Genomic DNA, 15027 nt, shown 5'->3' with positions numbered 1-15027 from the left:
GGATAATGTTTGCACCATCGTACTAATTAGGATCCCGTTTCACCTGTGCCTACAATGCTCGGTTTTCATTGCATGTACGTAAGCTATAATTCATATCATAATAGGCTGCGAGTGAAAGAAGTCGATTTCCTTAGTTTGACAGTTGCACCATGAAAAAGTGGCTGCGTATTCGACATTTGTCCCATGCGCAAAAGTCGCAAAAAGACATTTCAATCGCCGTGGGAGTGTCCCAGTGAACCTTGAAAAGGGTCTCAGACCGAGTAAAGAAAGGACAAGTATCCGTAAGATTGGACACAGGTCGTTTGAGGTCAGCTCGGATTCCGAGGCCATTAAAAGGAAGATTCGAGCGAATACAGTGCATTCAATGAGGAAAATGGCAAAGGAACACGGGATCAGCGATTTTACGGCATGGAAGATCGTAAAAGAACGAAGTAGAGGGGATGGAAAAAACTCACATGATCACCAACCGCATTCGGGAGTTACAAATCGAGCGATGTAAAAAAATCTTGAACTTCTTCAAGAGAAAAATCTTTGAGTCCTTGAAACCGACGAGAGCATGTTTGCCGTCGTCCCGTATCAAATTCCAGAACCGATCGCTATATTAGTTCACTCCCAGTAAAAAATGTTGCCGACGAGCATAAAAACGTGTATCTGACCAAACATCCTGCAAGCGCTATGGTGTTTGATTTGGGGGCTTTCGATGGCAAAAAAATGAGCCCAACGTTCATTAAAAAAGCGACAAAGTAAACACGAAGGTCCACATCAGGATTTTAAGTTAAGTTCCGTGAATCAAACAGCAAAAACATCCGCGATTCTGGGCGAAGGATATGTAGCCGCCATCCAGCCCTGATCTTAATTCATTGGATTACTCTATATGGCGCGTGATGAAGGCGGAGGCCTGTTCTGAACACTACTCGAGTACAGCAAGCCTCAGACAAACATTGACCCGTAGCTAGAGGTTAATGGATCCAGGCTACATTATTAGGACCTGCCATACGTTCCGAAAGTTTTTAGAGACCGTATTTGCAGCAAGTAGAAACACGATCGATGATTAACTTAGTTTAAAACTCTCAGAAACACCCCTCTTTTAAACAGATAAAAAAAATCGAAACCGAAATATTTGAGAATTTTTTGATATTGCTCAATGGTGCAAACATAATCACACATACGTTACATTCTCTAGAGGTAATGAAAGGGTTCATTGCTCTACTTAAAAAAAAAAGTTAAAAAAGTCACTTTATGATTGAGCCCCGAATCTCATCGATTGGTTGGATGCAATGTCGGCGCAGTACTTATTCCATGAACATCATTGACCCTTTTCACTTACGGCTCGTGAAATAAGGCTCAACTTGATTTTCTGTTCGAGCATCGCAGAAAACTGTAGTCGCCTTATGTTTCCAAGGAAAGAGCGAGCCCCCAACGACGACCAAAAAAAATTTTAAAACCCCGATTTCCACTGATTTTTCGATTTTCAAAAAACTCAAATTTTAATGTCTACTACATCAGTAAATGAAGTCCGAATGAGCTAATATTTTGCATAGGGTATATTATTGTGCAAATCAACATTTCGTAGCAAGTTCCGAATGAAAAACCGAGATAACTATTTTTATTGGCACCCATACTTTTCGTTTCGCATGCCGAAAAAAACTAAGTCCCAAAGTATCGATTTTTGACCAAAAAAAATTTTTCGAGATGACACTAGATCTCGACGTTTAATGCAATTTTAAGACATTTGGCATAAATTTTTTTTTTCGAAAACCCCGACCCCCGACCCAAGGAGGGAGGGGTGATTTTTCGATTTTCAAAAAACTCAAACTTTGACCGCTTTGCGCCACTCTCCCTTAAGTCCGATTGAGCTGAAATTTGGCATAGGGAGTTTTTTCGAGGTGGTGAACATTTTATATAGGGTAACTTTTTGAAATTTTAGGGTCGATTTTTTCCCATACATTCATTGGCACCCTAGTGTACATTCTGCTCGTGGATCTATCTGCACGGCAAATATGCGTAAATTGATTGAATAAGGCAATGTTTGATTTGGCGGGATGCTTGAATCTTCTTAACCCAAAATGTAAAAGCGAACAATTTTTCATGCTTCAGCTCCGCCAAACCAAACTACGAGATCAATTAGGAAAAATTGACTGACTCGCTTAGTTCAAATTAATGAAGAAACGCGCCGAAGATACTGTTTATGACGCATCAAACATTAATTGCGCTAATAGTCTCCACGCTCCGCTCCAAACTATAGAATGAGCCGGCCGTATGAATTCCGTGCCAGGAATTAACGCTGCTGGTCTAACAAACTGAAGTATGCATGATAGAATGGGGATAGAAATTCGGCCTTGCTGCGCATTACTTCTGGCTGAACAAATAAATGAAGCCATTGCGAACGATAGTGAAGGTGTTAAATAACCATCCAAATCTTATCAACTGCGACGGAACTAGCTCCGCTCAATGCCAACATAACCTTGACCAAAAATTATCAACAATTATCGCCAGCTTATCAGTCAATAAATATTCTCTTCACGCTAACCATGTGATTTGCTAGATAAAGTGTGAATTCCACAGATGGTGGCCTCGGAGTGCACATGCAATTCTGCTCTTGAAGGTTTCAAAGATATATATGAACACACTTCCAGAACATTTGATGCTTGTTTACCTCATGGTTATTTTTGTGAGGTTGCACCATGAAACGATTTTATCCAGTGTCATTAAAAACCCCCACAATCATTAACTATTCAATGTCGAGTGGTTATTTCTCGAGGCTGGGAAATACGTGAGGTAATCCCGTCTTTATACTACCGCCATGCGCGTCTCAACGAGCTCACAGCAGCTAGACGATAGCTTATCTCACGCCAGCAGAGCAAAATGTTTTATCGCGATATTGTCCTGCAAACGGACCCGGAGGTCATTACAAGTGCGATCGTTTAACGCAATTGTGCGCGCGGTCGCTATCATGTGAGGTAATTTGTACAACACGAATCAAAACATCAGCACGCGAATCGCTCCAATCTGATTGTCCACAATTGACATCACAGACTGCGCTGCGCTTTGCATTGTCCGGTAGAGTAGAGTTTTCTATCCGACCAGGCGCAAAAGGTTAGACGTGTGTGATCATCGGCCACTTCTCCATCATTTCTTAATTCGATTGAGAATGCCGTATGCGCGCGCGATGGATGGCGGTGATATTTTATTTCAGGCAAGGTGGTGCACTGCACTCACATCGAACGGTTGTGGAATGAAAGCAAAAGTTATTTCTGTCTTGTACGATTTTCGATGTTCTGGGAGAACTGCAATTGAGAGATGCTAAAAGCATTTGATCCACTCACCATATCGACGGTGACTTCGCCAACTTTGGTTGCGCCATGCTGCTTGCGGAAGTTTTTGATGCGTTCCTGCTCTTTGGGGATCTTCTCGGTCAGGATTGACTTCAGGTCTGTGCTGTCGGAGGCATTGCGCACATAGGTGGTGATCACCGGTAGGAGGTTCTGCAAAGAGTGGAGAAGAAAAAGATTACAATCGGTTATTGACTGGTTGATAGCTTGGAGAATTATTCGTTATTTACTACTGATTAACGTCAGCTGTGACGGTCATCATTCTCTTATTTCATAATTTCACTTCACAGGAAAAATACTACCATAACTCGGTAGATACCACTATCTTATCAGCGCTACCTACGCAACTAAAGATTCAAATATTATTCCCACCGTCGGTCAGGTGATTTGTTTGTGCGTTTCGAACGGACGCGCAACAAAGTAAGCACCCGAGACTATAATCAGACAACAACGTCAACGACACCCGCCAAATCACGCACGAAATGCCACCACCAGCGAAGAAAATTCGCTGATGCATTCCCTCTCTCGCAATACACGTATTGGCTTGACTTTGAATGATCTTTCGCTGTTCAAAAATAGATCCAATTTTTGAAGCTCTCGTTTGTGGCTTGGTTGGAAAACCCCGACCCCGGCCCCCAGTGGCCTTTTGCCGTCTGATTCGGTTTTTCCGCTACCGCCTTCCTACAATGTCAACGGTCGTTGTGATGCAACTTTACCAAACAAACAGAGTGATTAGGTAATATATGAAGTAACAATGTTTTTCCCCAAATTAAATTTAATTCGAATGATCAATACTCAAGGAGAAAAATGCACCGCAGTGCATTCTGAACGCTGGTTGTGGTTCTGTCGTCGCGAACGACGATTATTGGTCTCTCATTGCTTATTTAATATAGCGTGACTCGGTGCATTTTTGCATGTCCGAGTGGAAAATATGTTTTTTTCAAGCACCGTCGAGCATGTTGAAAAGCATCAGCTGCGGTATCTGACACATTTCCTTGATTTTGTTCTCTTCTTTCTAGGAAATAAGATGTTTATTGAAAAACAACGTCTATTTGAACTTGTCACTCAATAATACGAACAATCTGTGATAATTAGATCTTGATACAGGGGATCTTCGATATAACGCACCCTCGATATAGCGTCACTCGATATAACGTACATTTAACCTCGATATAACGTACACATTATGGAAGTCCAAAGTAATATTTTTTTAAATTATTTATTTCTGAAAGAACAATAAATTATCTGTATTGTGATACTAAAGCTTGTATTGTACCTATAACCAAACCCGAAATACAACTGTTTTGTGATTCCGGATTCTAAATGAAGCAAATTTTCATCAACAGTACGAAGGGAAACATCATGAGAAAGATTGGCTTCGTCTTCTAGTTGAATTTATCCGTTAACCTTACTCAAACAGGAACACAATAAAGTAATATAAGCAACGTTTCTGAGTTCTTTATTATGTTTCGATATAACGTACAATTCCATACAACGTACGATTTTGAAAGTAAAATGTACGTTATATCGAAATTACCCTGTATTGTTATCAAATGAAATGAGTTGACTAATAGAATACAGTAAATAATTAAAATATTCCGAAGAAAGTGAGGAATTTAAAAACAGTTGAATGGTTTTATTGCAAAGATACCAGTAGTATACTAATGTTACAGATAATTTACTAAAAACTAGAAAATAAAATAAATAAAACAGCTTTTCAAGTTGTACGGATTAATGTACTAAAAACTAGAAAATAATTATACAAGTAACAGTTAGTAGTTATCACATCCGTTCCTTCATTTATGTTTGTGTTGTTGATAATGTAGTGTATTCTCCAAGTCAAGCCATTCAGCCATTTTTAGCGGCGGCCAAATTGAATTTTTCAAGATCATGGAATACGCAGTTTTATAATGGCAATAGAATTAAAGATATGTTCCAAATTTCAGATCAATCAGTGATCAGGAACTTAGTCAAAAAAAAAGTCCCAAAAGGTCGATTTTCGGTCAAATTTTTTTTGGAGATGACACCAGATCTCGACGATTCATGCATTTTTAAGTCATTTGGCATCGAGAAAAAAATTTCGTTTGGACTTTTTTTGGTGCCTGATTGTTTCTGCCGAAAATGAGATGCTTCCTAGCAACGCTAGTTTGGGTGTAGAATATCAAAATGAGAGAATTGAGCTTTTTGAAAAGCTGGGAATAATCAATAAGTTTGTTTGTGTTTTTCCGGAAGATTAGGCATGAAAACATCGTTTTATGATGAAAAGTGAAAATCGTCAAAAAGTAACATGGGACAACTTTGCGTATAACGTCAGTTATTTCCTATCGATGCGTAGATTAGACAGAAAAACTATGAGTTTGTATGGAATTTATAATATTTTCGGAATTTGATGATGAACGGAAAGGCTTTTTATAAAGTCACAAATTGCTAGTTAACCCTTTGCAGTCGGAAGTAATTTCCCTTGAAAGAGATCTTCTTATCTTTCCACGCAAACAATATTTTGTTTATACTGAGTACCGTTACCTATTATTTATATAAACTCCGTATACATTCATGAAAAAGTTCACTAAAGGGTGTGTCACATCAAATTGCATCACGGAAAAAACGCTGTAGAAATTTAATTTTTAGGAATTATATCTTCAGCTTTCGCTTATAATCAGATAAGAGTGTATAGATCACGTTGGCCATGCTTCACTGTCAATTTTTCGTAAATTTGGAAAAATGTCGTCGAACGAAAAAGAGCGTCGTGAATTAATCCTGCGCACTCATTTCGAGAATCCGGAGTTGTCACATCGGGACATCGGTAAGATGCTGGAAATCGTCCAATCCACGGTCAGCAGAGTACTAAAACGATACTTCGAGAACCTAACCATCGACCGGAAGGTGAAGAACGGCAAAAATGGATGCTCCGTCAGTGAAAAAGATCACAAGCGCGTAGTTAAGCAGTTCAGACGTGATCCGAGAAGTTCGGTCCGGGATGTCGCCAATAAGCTGAATTTGTCAAGTTCATTCGTCCAGCGGACCAAGCAGCGGGAGGGCCTGCGTACATACAAGGTTCAGAAGGCTCCTAACCGCGACGAAAGGCAAAACATGGTGGGGAAGACGCGAGCCCGGAAGCTGTACACCGAAATGCTGACGAAGCCGCATTGCCTGGTAATGGACGACGAAACCTACGTCAAAGCGGACTTTCGTCAGCTGCCGGTCCTGTTGTTCTTCTCCGCAGAGGATAAATTCAGCGTTCCGGAGGAGATTCGCAAGCAGAAACTATCCAAGTTTGCCAAAAAATACATGGTGTGGCAAGCAATCTGCTCTTGCGGAAAGCGGAGCGCCCCCTTCGTGATGACCGGCACGGTAAACGGGCAGGTTTACCTTAAGGAGTGCCTACAGAAGCGCTTACTACCACTATTGAAGCAGCACGAGGGCCCGACCATCTTCTGGCCGGATTTCGCTTCGTGCCACTATTCAAAGGACGTGTTGGAGTGGTACGAAGCCAACGGGGTCACCTTCGTGCCAAAGGAAATGAACCCGCCCAACGCGCCGGAGCTTCACCCAATAGAGAAATATTGGGCGATTATGAAGCAGGCCCTCCGCAAGAACCCAAAAGTTGTCAAATCGGAGGCGGACTTCAAGAGAAAATGGATTTCTGTTCAAAAAAATACTACAACCTGACGTTGTACAGAACCTTATGGACGGGGTAAAGAGGAAGGTGAGAGCATACGGGCTTGGGCTCGAAGTATGAATAAAAAGAAAATGCCAAAAGTTGTTTAATAGTTTTTATTTTACTGTCTAAAATTTTCAAAAGGATCGGTCTACTGGGCGAATTTCTACAGCGTTTTTTCCGTGATGCAATTTGATGTGACACACCCTTTAGACATTAAAATTGTTTTAGAAAAAAAAATGAACACTATCACATCGTTGAATAAAGTATTTACACCCATACCCCGTTATACGGCCGTTCTTTACACGGCATTTCACTACAACGGCTCTCTTCAATTCAGGCACGTTTTCGATTTACGACCTAAAATGTTTCGTTATAACGGCGAAAAAAATTGAGGATCGATTCAAAATCACTTTTGTACAGAAGTGAAAAAATATTTAGCAGACAATAACTGAAGCAACAAAAAATTAGGTATGTATACATACATATATTCCTTGTAACATGATTTTGTTTCATTTTGGTTTATATATTATTGTTGGTTTTTATGTATGTATGTTGTATGTATGTTGTATGTATTGTATGTATTTTTTATTTAAATGAAATAATTTTTAATTCATTTAATTTTTGATCCAAATGAAATAAAAATAAAATGATTTTTGCAATGAAAGAATCAAACTGGTAGCCGATTTAGAGGTTCAAGGAGTACAGTCACGCATGCCAGTTCGCGATATCTTAGCTACTCGCGACCCTAATTTAATGTTCCCCATATATGTCTTCCTAAGAAGCGCTAATATTATTATTTAGGTCGCACCTCCTACTTTCACTTGTCCATTCTCCCTTCCTTTCCAATCACATAAGCAGAACTTAGTACCCGTTGAGATAAGATCATTACAGGAGCTATAAACATAACAAGGGCATAACAATATTGTTCTGTAGTTTTAGCTAATTAGACTTAAGTTAATGATTATGTAGTTTTAATATATTCAAATAGTTCAAAAATGTAATTAAATAAAGGGAAAAAAATAAAGAATAAAAAGATAAAATGCATTTTGAATGATAAACCATGTTATTATATTCAACAAATTTGGAACCGATCTGATTGAATTTGTATGAATTCGTAATAGAATAATTGATTCCTCATACGACTTTTCGCTTTGCGGCCAAATTTTGTGGAACGTATCTAGGCCGTAAAGCGAGGTATGGGTGTAATATGATTCCTTGCTGTGGTGGCTGAGAGCAGACAAACGACCGCAAAGGGTTCACATAAGTTACATATGTTGCAATGCGACAATGGTATATGATAGAAAATATAGACAGTTTTTCATATTTTCTGTGGGATTCAAATTGGGTTCCATGAAAGATCGTGTTCCATCAGAGCAAGAATGTCGTATTGACTTTTTTTTTCGATTTAGATAAACAATCAGATAATGGTTATACTATAACGGATTAAACGTAGTGAAACAAGATTATTCAACTATTTCATGAATCGTTCTCGCCGCCCTCCTAAGCAGAAGTGGTGTTGGAATTGGTCCATCAAAATCGGGATCGTATGGGTCAAGTTAAGACTCATAACACGAAATCGGCTCTCCTGTCGTGAGCAATGTTTGCTTTGTGCATTCGCTATTAGCTTGCAGCTCAATTGGAACAACGTTAACCTAGGTCGCTGATTGATTCCCTCAAAATAAAAATAAAACGTGACTTAAAAGAATTTGGATATATGTGAGTGATAACTATCATAACATGGGTGGGGTCATACAATCATTAGAAACATAACGAATTATTTCAGCATAATTGTAAAATTTTGTTTCTCAGGTACTCAAATGATTGAAGGAATAGATCAGAACAGACCATCTACCACAAGAACTGAAAAAAAATAATGTTAATCAGCTTCGAATCCTACTAAAACAAGTTTGACTGTACACTAGATATGGAACCAATGAATGGCAGGTAGCAAATGTTGCCAAAACATTTTCAAAAAACCCCCATACCGATTATATCATTGAATCCTATGTGTCAGCCAGCAATATCGATTGACTACCTCATAATATGCTCACCAATCATTCCAACAACACCCCCATACACACTCACACGACGCTAGCAAACCAAAAGGCATAGACACAGAGGACCCAATAACTAGGAAGCATTCCATCAACCACATCGACCTGCTGCTACTACGGATGAGGTACGGAGTGGCATACCAGCATTTAAAGCCTCACTCAGTTGGTTGCTATGTGGTATACCTGCTGCTGCTGCTGCTGCTGCCTGTACGGTTTTGGATTGTACATTTGAAACGCGCCAAACTTCGAACGGGGATCTCGTCGTCTCCACAAAACGATGGTGAGGTGCGGGGTAAGGGATCGCCGCCGGGGATTGTACGAAAAAGCAACATAAAATGAAACATGAGAACTGGAGGCACGACCACGTTGTGCTGCTTCTTCGCTTCCTGTGCTCGCTGAGCTCTATCTACTCAACACTAACACCATCCAACGCCACCGTGAGTACTTCCATCCGAATGTGTTGTGCGCATACAATAATATCACGTTCCGTACCGAGAAGGAACCGCTGATAGTGCGAAGGTTCTCTATTTTCAGAGGCCAAACTTACAAACACACTTTATCAGAACGGAGAGAGAGAACGAACGAACGAACAGCAGATAGGTCAGGCCATCGCGGCACGCACTCGGCGGCAACAATAACCAGTTTTTCGACGCCCGCGCCTTCCGCGCCATTGCCCTCAGCCGTCGGACGAGCCTTGCTAAATTTAGAGACAATCCGGTTAGCGGCTGATTTGGCACAATTTGCTGCTTCTGCTGATGGTCGCCGCGGACCACCACGTGATTTGTATTGCTCGTCGCGACGACGACTCTGAGCGGGCTCTAGCCGGAGACATTGAGGAGGAATCTTCCAGACGGTGGAACGCGGTCGTTAGCGTAGTAAGTAAAACCACGCCGTTTGAGTTTGCGCTCTTGCTTTTACTGATGACGCGTGACTGTTGCCGACCAGTTAGTCATTGAGAAGTGCTTATTCACGATTCGTTCAGGAAGCGTGGTGGTGAATAACAACACTAGTAATGGAATTGGTCTTAGACAAAAAAAAAACAGGTGTAAGGAAGGTAAGATGTGGACCACAGATAGTTCACGCTACGCCATTTGAAGATGAAGTTTGAATATCACGTACCAAACGCGGAAACAGGATGACATCATTATCATGGAGCTCTCGATAAAAACGTTCGTATTACAATCTAAAATCAGCAGTTCTCCAGATGTAATATTAACTGCCGGCAGACAGTATTTTGACGTAGGACTACGTCTTTCATTTCTATACTGGGGTGTTAGTTCAAAGTTCCGAAAACGAAAGCGTTACGCAGGAGAACGAGGTTTTGAACGTTAATAGCTCCTAAAGAACGAAATTGTATGATAAACACCACAAGATGAAATATCTACGCGTTATAAACATGTTACTTTTTGATCTAAAAACATGTTTCAATAGCCCTAAAATTGCTTTCAAAACAGCCTATTGAAATCACACCAATCAGTATATAAGCGAGTACCAATCGGAAATCAACTCAGTTATGATTCCGCAACGATTGATGTACGATCGCTGGATGTTTCCCTAACACAGACTTCAAAAACATGGAGCCTGTAGAAATCGGCATAGCAAATTAGATGCAAGCAGCGGGAACTTTTGTACTCGTTTACGTTTTTGCAAATTGGAATACTTTCCTAATACAGACTTCAAAGTCACGAAGCTTGGGGGAAATCGGCATTGCAAAATATATGCTGCGGGTGATTTTGTACTCGCTTGCGTTTCTGCAAATCGGAATGTTTCCCTAACACAGACTTCAAAACCATGGAGCCTGGAGAAATTGGCATTGCAACATAGATGCAAACTACGGGCACTTTTGTACTCGCTTGAATTTTTGCAAACCGGGATGTGTTTTCCCAATACAGATTGCGAAATCAAGAAGGAAAATCGGCATTGCAGATACATTCAAGTCGGCTATACTTTTATACCCTCATGCATTTTTACACTCCGGAATTCGTTTTGCTAACACGGTCTACAAAAGCGGATTCTTTGCGGAAGCTTTGGCTCGATTATTCAGACTGCATTGAGAGATATCTTTTCGTGTCGCCACCTCACTGCACTTCTACGCATACCGATTGATGATTTGGCAACATGTTGATAACTATTTGCTGCGATAACTACTATCATAATGCATGAATTGACTTCAATTGGGATTTGTTTGCAATTGAATTCGTAAATGGTTTCATTCATTCACTAGCTTAATCAATACACACAAAAGATAGCACTGCGCAGCGGCGATATCGTACCCAATGAGGAACATCCGATGTGGGATTATTGCTAATTGAAGATACAATACAATTGATTACTAAGCCAACGACAGTCCTACGTCGACCTTGCGGTTATATCATAGATATAACCCATCCATAGTTTTTTTTTTTTCAGAAGTCACTGATAATTGAAATAGGTCGCTCATCTGCATACCAGCTAATCCGAAATATTAACATCATTAGGCGCAACAAGAGCATTCCCAAACATCTACCATTGCATTGTTTGACGTCGAGGAAGCATTCGACAATGTCTGACATGATGGTCTTGTGTTCACATTACACAGAAAAAAACCCTTCGACCTTTCATGTAAGAATCGTTCCCAGTTCCTCCCGAAAAAAAATCTATTCTGATACGGAAAGAGTTGATGTCGGTAGCCTACTGCACATAAGATGTTCCTGCTTGTTCATTTTGTCGTTATCAACCGACAACCGATCTCAAAAGAATAGAGAGGTGATCGGTGTTCTGACGAGAAGGCTTCAGCAGGGCCTGGGCTATCCTGCTCCGGCACTCTAAGTCACCTGAACTTGTTCTGCGTACACCCAAAGTTAATTTTGGGCACATGCTATGGCATCCTGATTTATTACATTAAATGAGCCGAAAAATAACAGAAAATGTTCTAAATGTTTATATCATTTGTATAATATACTAGCTGACCCGGCAAACTTCGTCCCGCCCAAAATTAGTTTTTTTTTGTAATCAATACCTTCAAACATTCACATTTTCTTACTATGAGCAAGTTCAGGGGTCCAATCGCTGAACTGTCATTGATTGATCTTCCATTCGACCCCTTTGAATTTACCTTTTACTATATTTTTTTTTTTTTTTTTTTTATCTGTATTATAGTGATTTTCAACTCATTTGGCTGGTTCGTCACTTTTACTTCCATTTTTGGAAGAATGTCGGGAGTGAGAATTGAACTCGTGACCTTCAGCGTGAGAGGCACGGATGTTACCACTACGCCAGATCGCCTCCACCTTTTACTATAAAATTCCTAGTATTTCTAACAAAACTCATCATTATAATATCAGATTATTTTCAGACACAATTATCGTTCAAGATTTTTCAACCACTTGCAAATAACATGTTTCTCCGTTACATGGGATAAATGTTTTATACAGAAAATATGATAGAAATAATATAGAATAAAGACGTAATCGTGAATCGGACAATTCCTTCCTCGAGTTCTGCTCTTACCAACACATCCGGCGATCCTTTTTTTTGGTATAGATCGAAGAAGATATAGTAGTGCTTTTCATCACATTAAAATGCATTTCCAGTTTCGAACAAAGATCAATTTCGCTAGCGCAAACATCAAATGGACTAACAGCACTTGTCACTATGTAATTGTAGAACATATGGGAATTTAATTTGCTGAATTTTCCGAAAATTTTCAATTGTCATGTTTGGGTGGAATATTTTTGGTTGAAATATTTGTAATGTTTTTATGGGACCCCCTCTCCATTCCAGAGGAGGAAGGGATGTCATACCATCATAGAAACATTTCTCATACCCAAAAACCCTCACATCCCAAATTGTGCTTGATTAGCTTTCAAGTTATGCAGAAATTTTTGTTTCATTTGTATGACAGCCCACTCTCAGAGAGCATGAGGAGTGTCTAACCACCATAGAAATATTTATTGCATCCTGAAATCTCCACATGCCAAATTTGGTTTCATTTGCTTGATTAAATCGCGAGTAATGCAGAAATTTGTGTTTCATTTGTATGGCAGCTCCCCTTAGAGAGGGGGGCGGAGAGTCTAACCATCATAGAAACATTTATTGCACCCTAAAACTTTCACATGCAAAATTTGGTTTCATTTGCTTGATTAATTCTCGAGTAATGCAGAAATTTGTGTTTCATTTGTATGGAAGCCTCCCCCTTAGGGGGGAGGGGATGGAGAGTTCAACTACAATAGTAACATTTATTGCACTCTAAAACCTCAATATGCCTAATTTGGTTCCATTTGCTTTAATAATTCTCGAATAATGCAGAAATTTGTGTTTCATTTCTTTTTTTTTCTTTTTTTACATTTTTTGGGATTGCACCCAAAGAAAAAAGTCCAAACGACGACAACGGGGATCGAACCAAGGCCGGCTAGGACGCAAGACTGTTTTACACGATCACGCTATCCACATGGCTAATGATGCTGTTCAGCAAATGCGTGATAATATTGCACCTGACTATAAAATGAAGTTGGAAAGTGTTTTCTAAGAGTAAAAAAGGAACGCACGAAGAAGAGCAATATCTATCTCGGTCTGGGCCGTGCACGTGGCAAAGTATGCGAAAAGCTTATTTGTCCTTTGTTTCGCTCGCTCGCATTGATCTTATATTGCTGTACCATGTATATTATAAAAATGCTTACCAGTATTTGAATCGGGATGACAAAACATGAGCTAAAAATCAATGTTTGGTGTATCAAAGCTTTTCGTATAGTTTGCCAAATCACGACCCAGACAAAGAAATATATATTCTCATTCATGTTCTCCTTTATCCTCTTAGAAAACACTTTCCAACTTCATTTTATGATGAGGTGTAATATTATAACGCTTTAATATAACAACACTGGTAGCTATATGGATAGCGTGGTCGTGTGAAATAGCTTTGCATTCCAGCCGGCCTTAGTTCGATCCCCATTGACGTCGTATGGACTTTTTGGCACAATCTCCAATGAAATGAGAAAAGAAAACAGAAAGAGATGCGAGCGTATGCGTAAACCTTTTTTAAGCTTTTGAAACAGCTCATTATTTGCGCATTTGACCCTCCAGCACACGAAATGGCATTATTTCTGCCAAAGATGGAATGTTTTCAGCCAACTATAGTTTGGATGTGGCAGCGTTTATGTCCACCTCAGCAACACTCCCGTCGAATGATCGAGGGAAGTAGTTTACAATTTGGTCTCACGATCTACTTTTCCGTTCCCATGTGTACAGAACTTCAGATAACATTGTATTGACTCATCAATAGGCGAACGTCATTGTTTTTTGAGCGACATAAAATAAAATATTTCTTTCGTTAGTGGAAAACGCTTGCCGGTCTGCGGACATGCGCATAAATCCATCATGCAAAGTTGCAAATAATTTCAAATAAATTCCTCAGGATGATATTGGATATTCCTTTAAGCACGAGAACTTCTGAAATCTATCGCCTGACAAGTCTCCAAATGATCGAGAATGGGGGAATAAAACTTCTGACTAGGTTCAGAAAGTCCTTCCGACTATGGGACCATCGCACCATTAATTATCTGGTAAATTATGTTAAAATTAGCTCTAGTATTAGTTAAGGATTAGTTAAGTAGAATATCTAGTTTTTATTATGATATTTGGGGAACGAATTCCTAGAAACTAATATAACATAGCAGGTACAAATGAATGAATAAAAGTAGGAACTACAGGTCGGGTCGATTATATACTGACTCGATTGTAAATGATTCGATCATATCAAGCGAAAATAAAATCACATCGTTAAAGTGAATATTAATTGGCTATTATGAATACAATGAAGTAACAATCGTGATTTTGGTAGATTCGAGTTGAAGATTCATCAGGAATTGCTCAAAATGATATTGCAGGAAAATTAAAAAAGATAGAGGTTTGGTGTTAATGAACGAATTGTAGAGCGGTTAGCGGTTAGAAATATTTGAGTTTATTATGTATTTTTTGAATAAAGTTAGGAATAATACCTTCA

The 15027-nt window shown here is 39.5% G+C and overlaps 1 protein-coding gene across 2 annotated transcripts in view; it reads right to left on the bottom strand.

Annotated features, from left to right (window-relative positions):
- LOC129770428 (probable citrate synthase 2, mitochondrial) overlaps window positions 1–15027 on the bottom strand; it is a 35593-nt gene that overhangs the window by 16600 nt on the left and 3966 nt on the right. For both annotated transcript variants that reach the window (XR_008742113.1, XM_055773266.1), the window contains exon 3: window positions 3327–3485. Coding sequence is in view for 1 of the 2 variants with exons in the window: in XM_055773266.1 (XP_055629241.1) it covers window positions 3327–3485 (159 nt within the window). In the remaining variant the exon portion in view is untranslated. The remainder of the gene's footprint in view (window positions 1–3326; window positions 3486–15027) is intronic.

The sequence above is a fragment of the Toxorhynchites rutilus genome, chromosome 2 (assembly GCF_029784135.1).
Source record: "Toxorhynchites rutilus septentrionalis strain SRP chromosome 2, ASM2978413v1, whole genome shotgun sequence".
Taxonomy (NCBI): domain Eukaryota; kingdom Metazoa; phylum Arthropoda; class Insecta; order Diptera; family Culicidae; genus Toxorhynchites; species Toxorhynchites rutilus.
The sequence above is the reverse complement of the archived record's forward strand: the minus strand, read 5'-3'. Positions and strand labels throughout refer to the sequence as shown.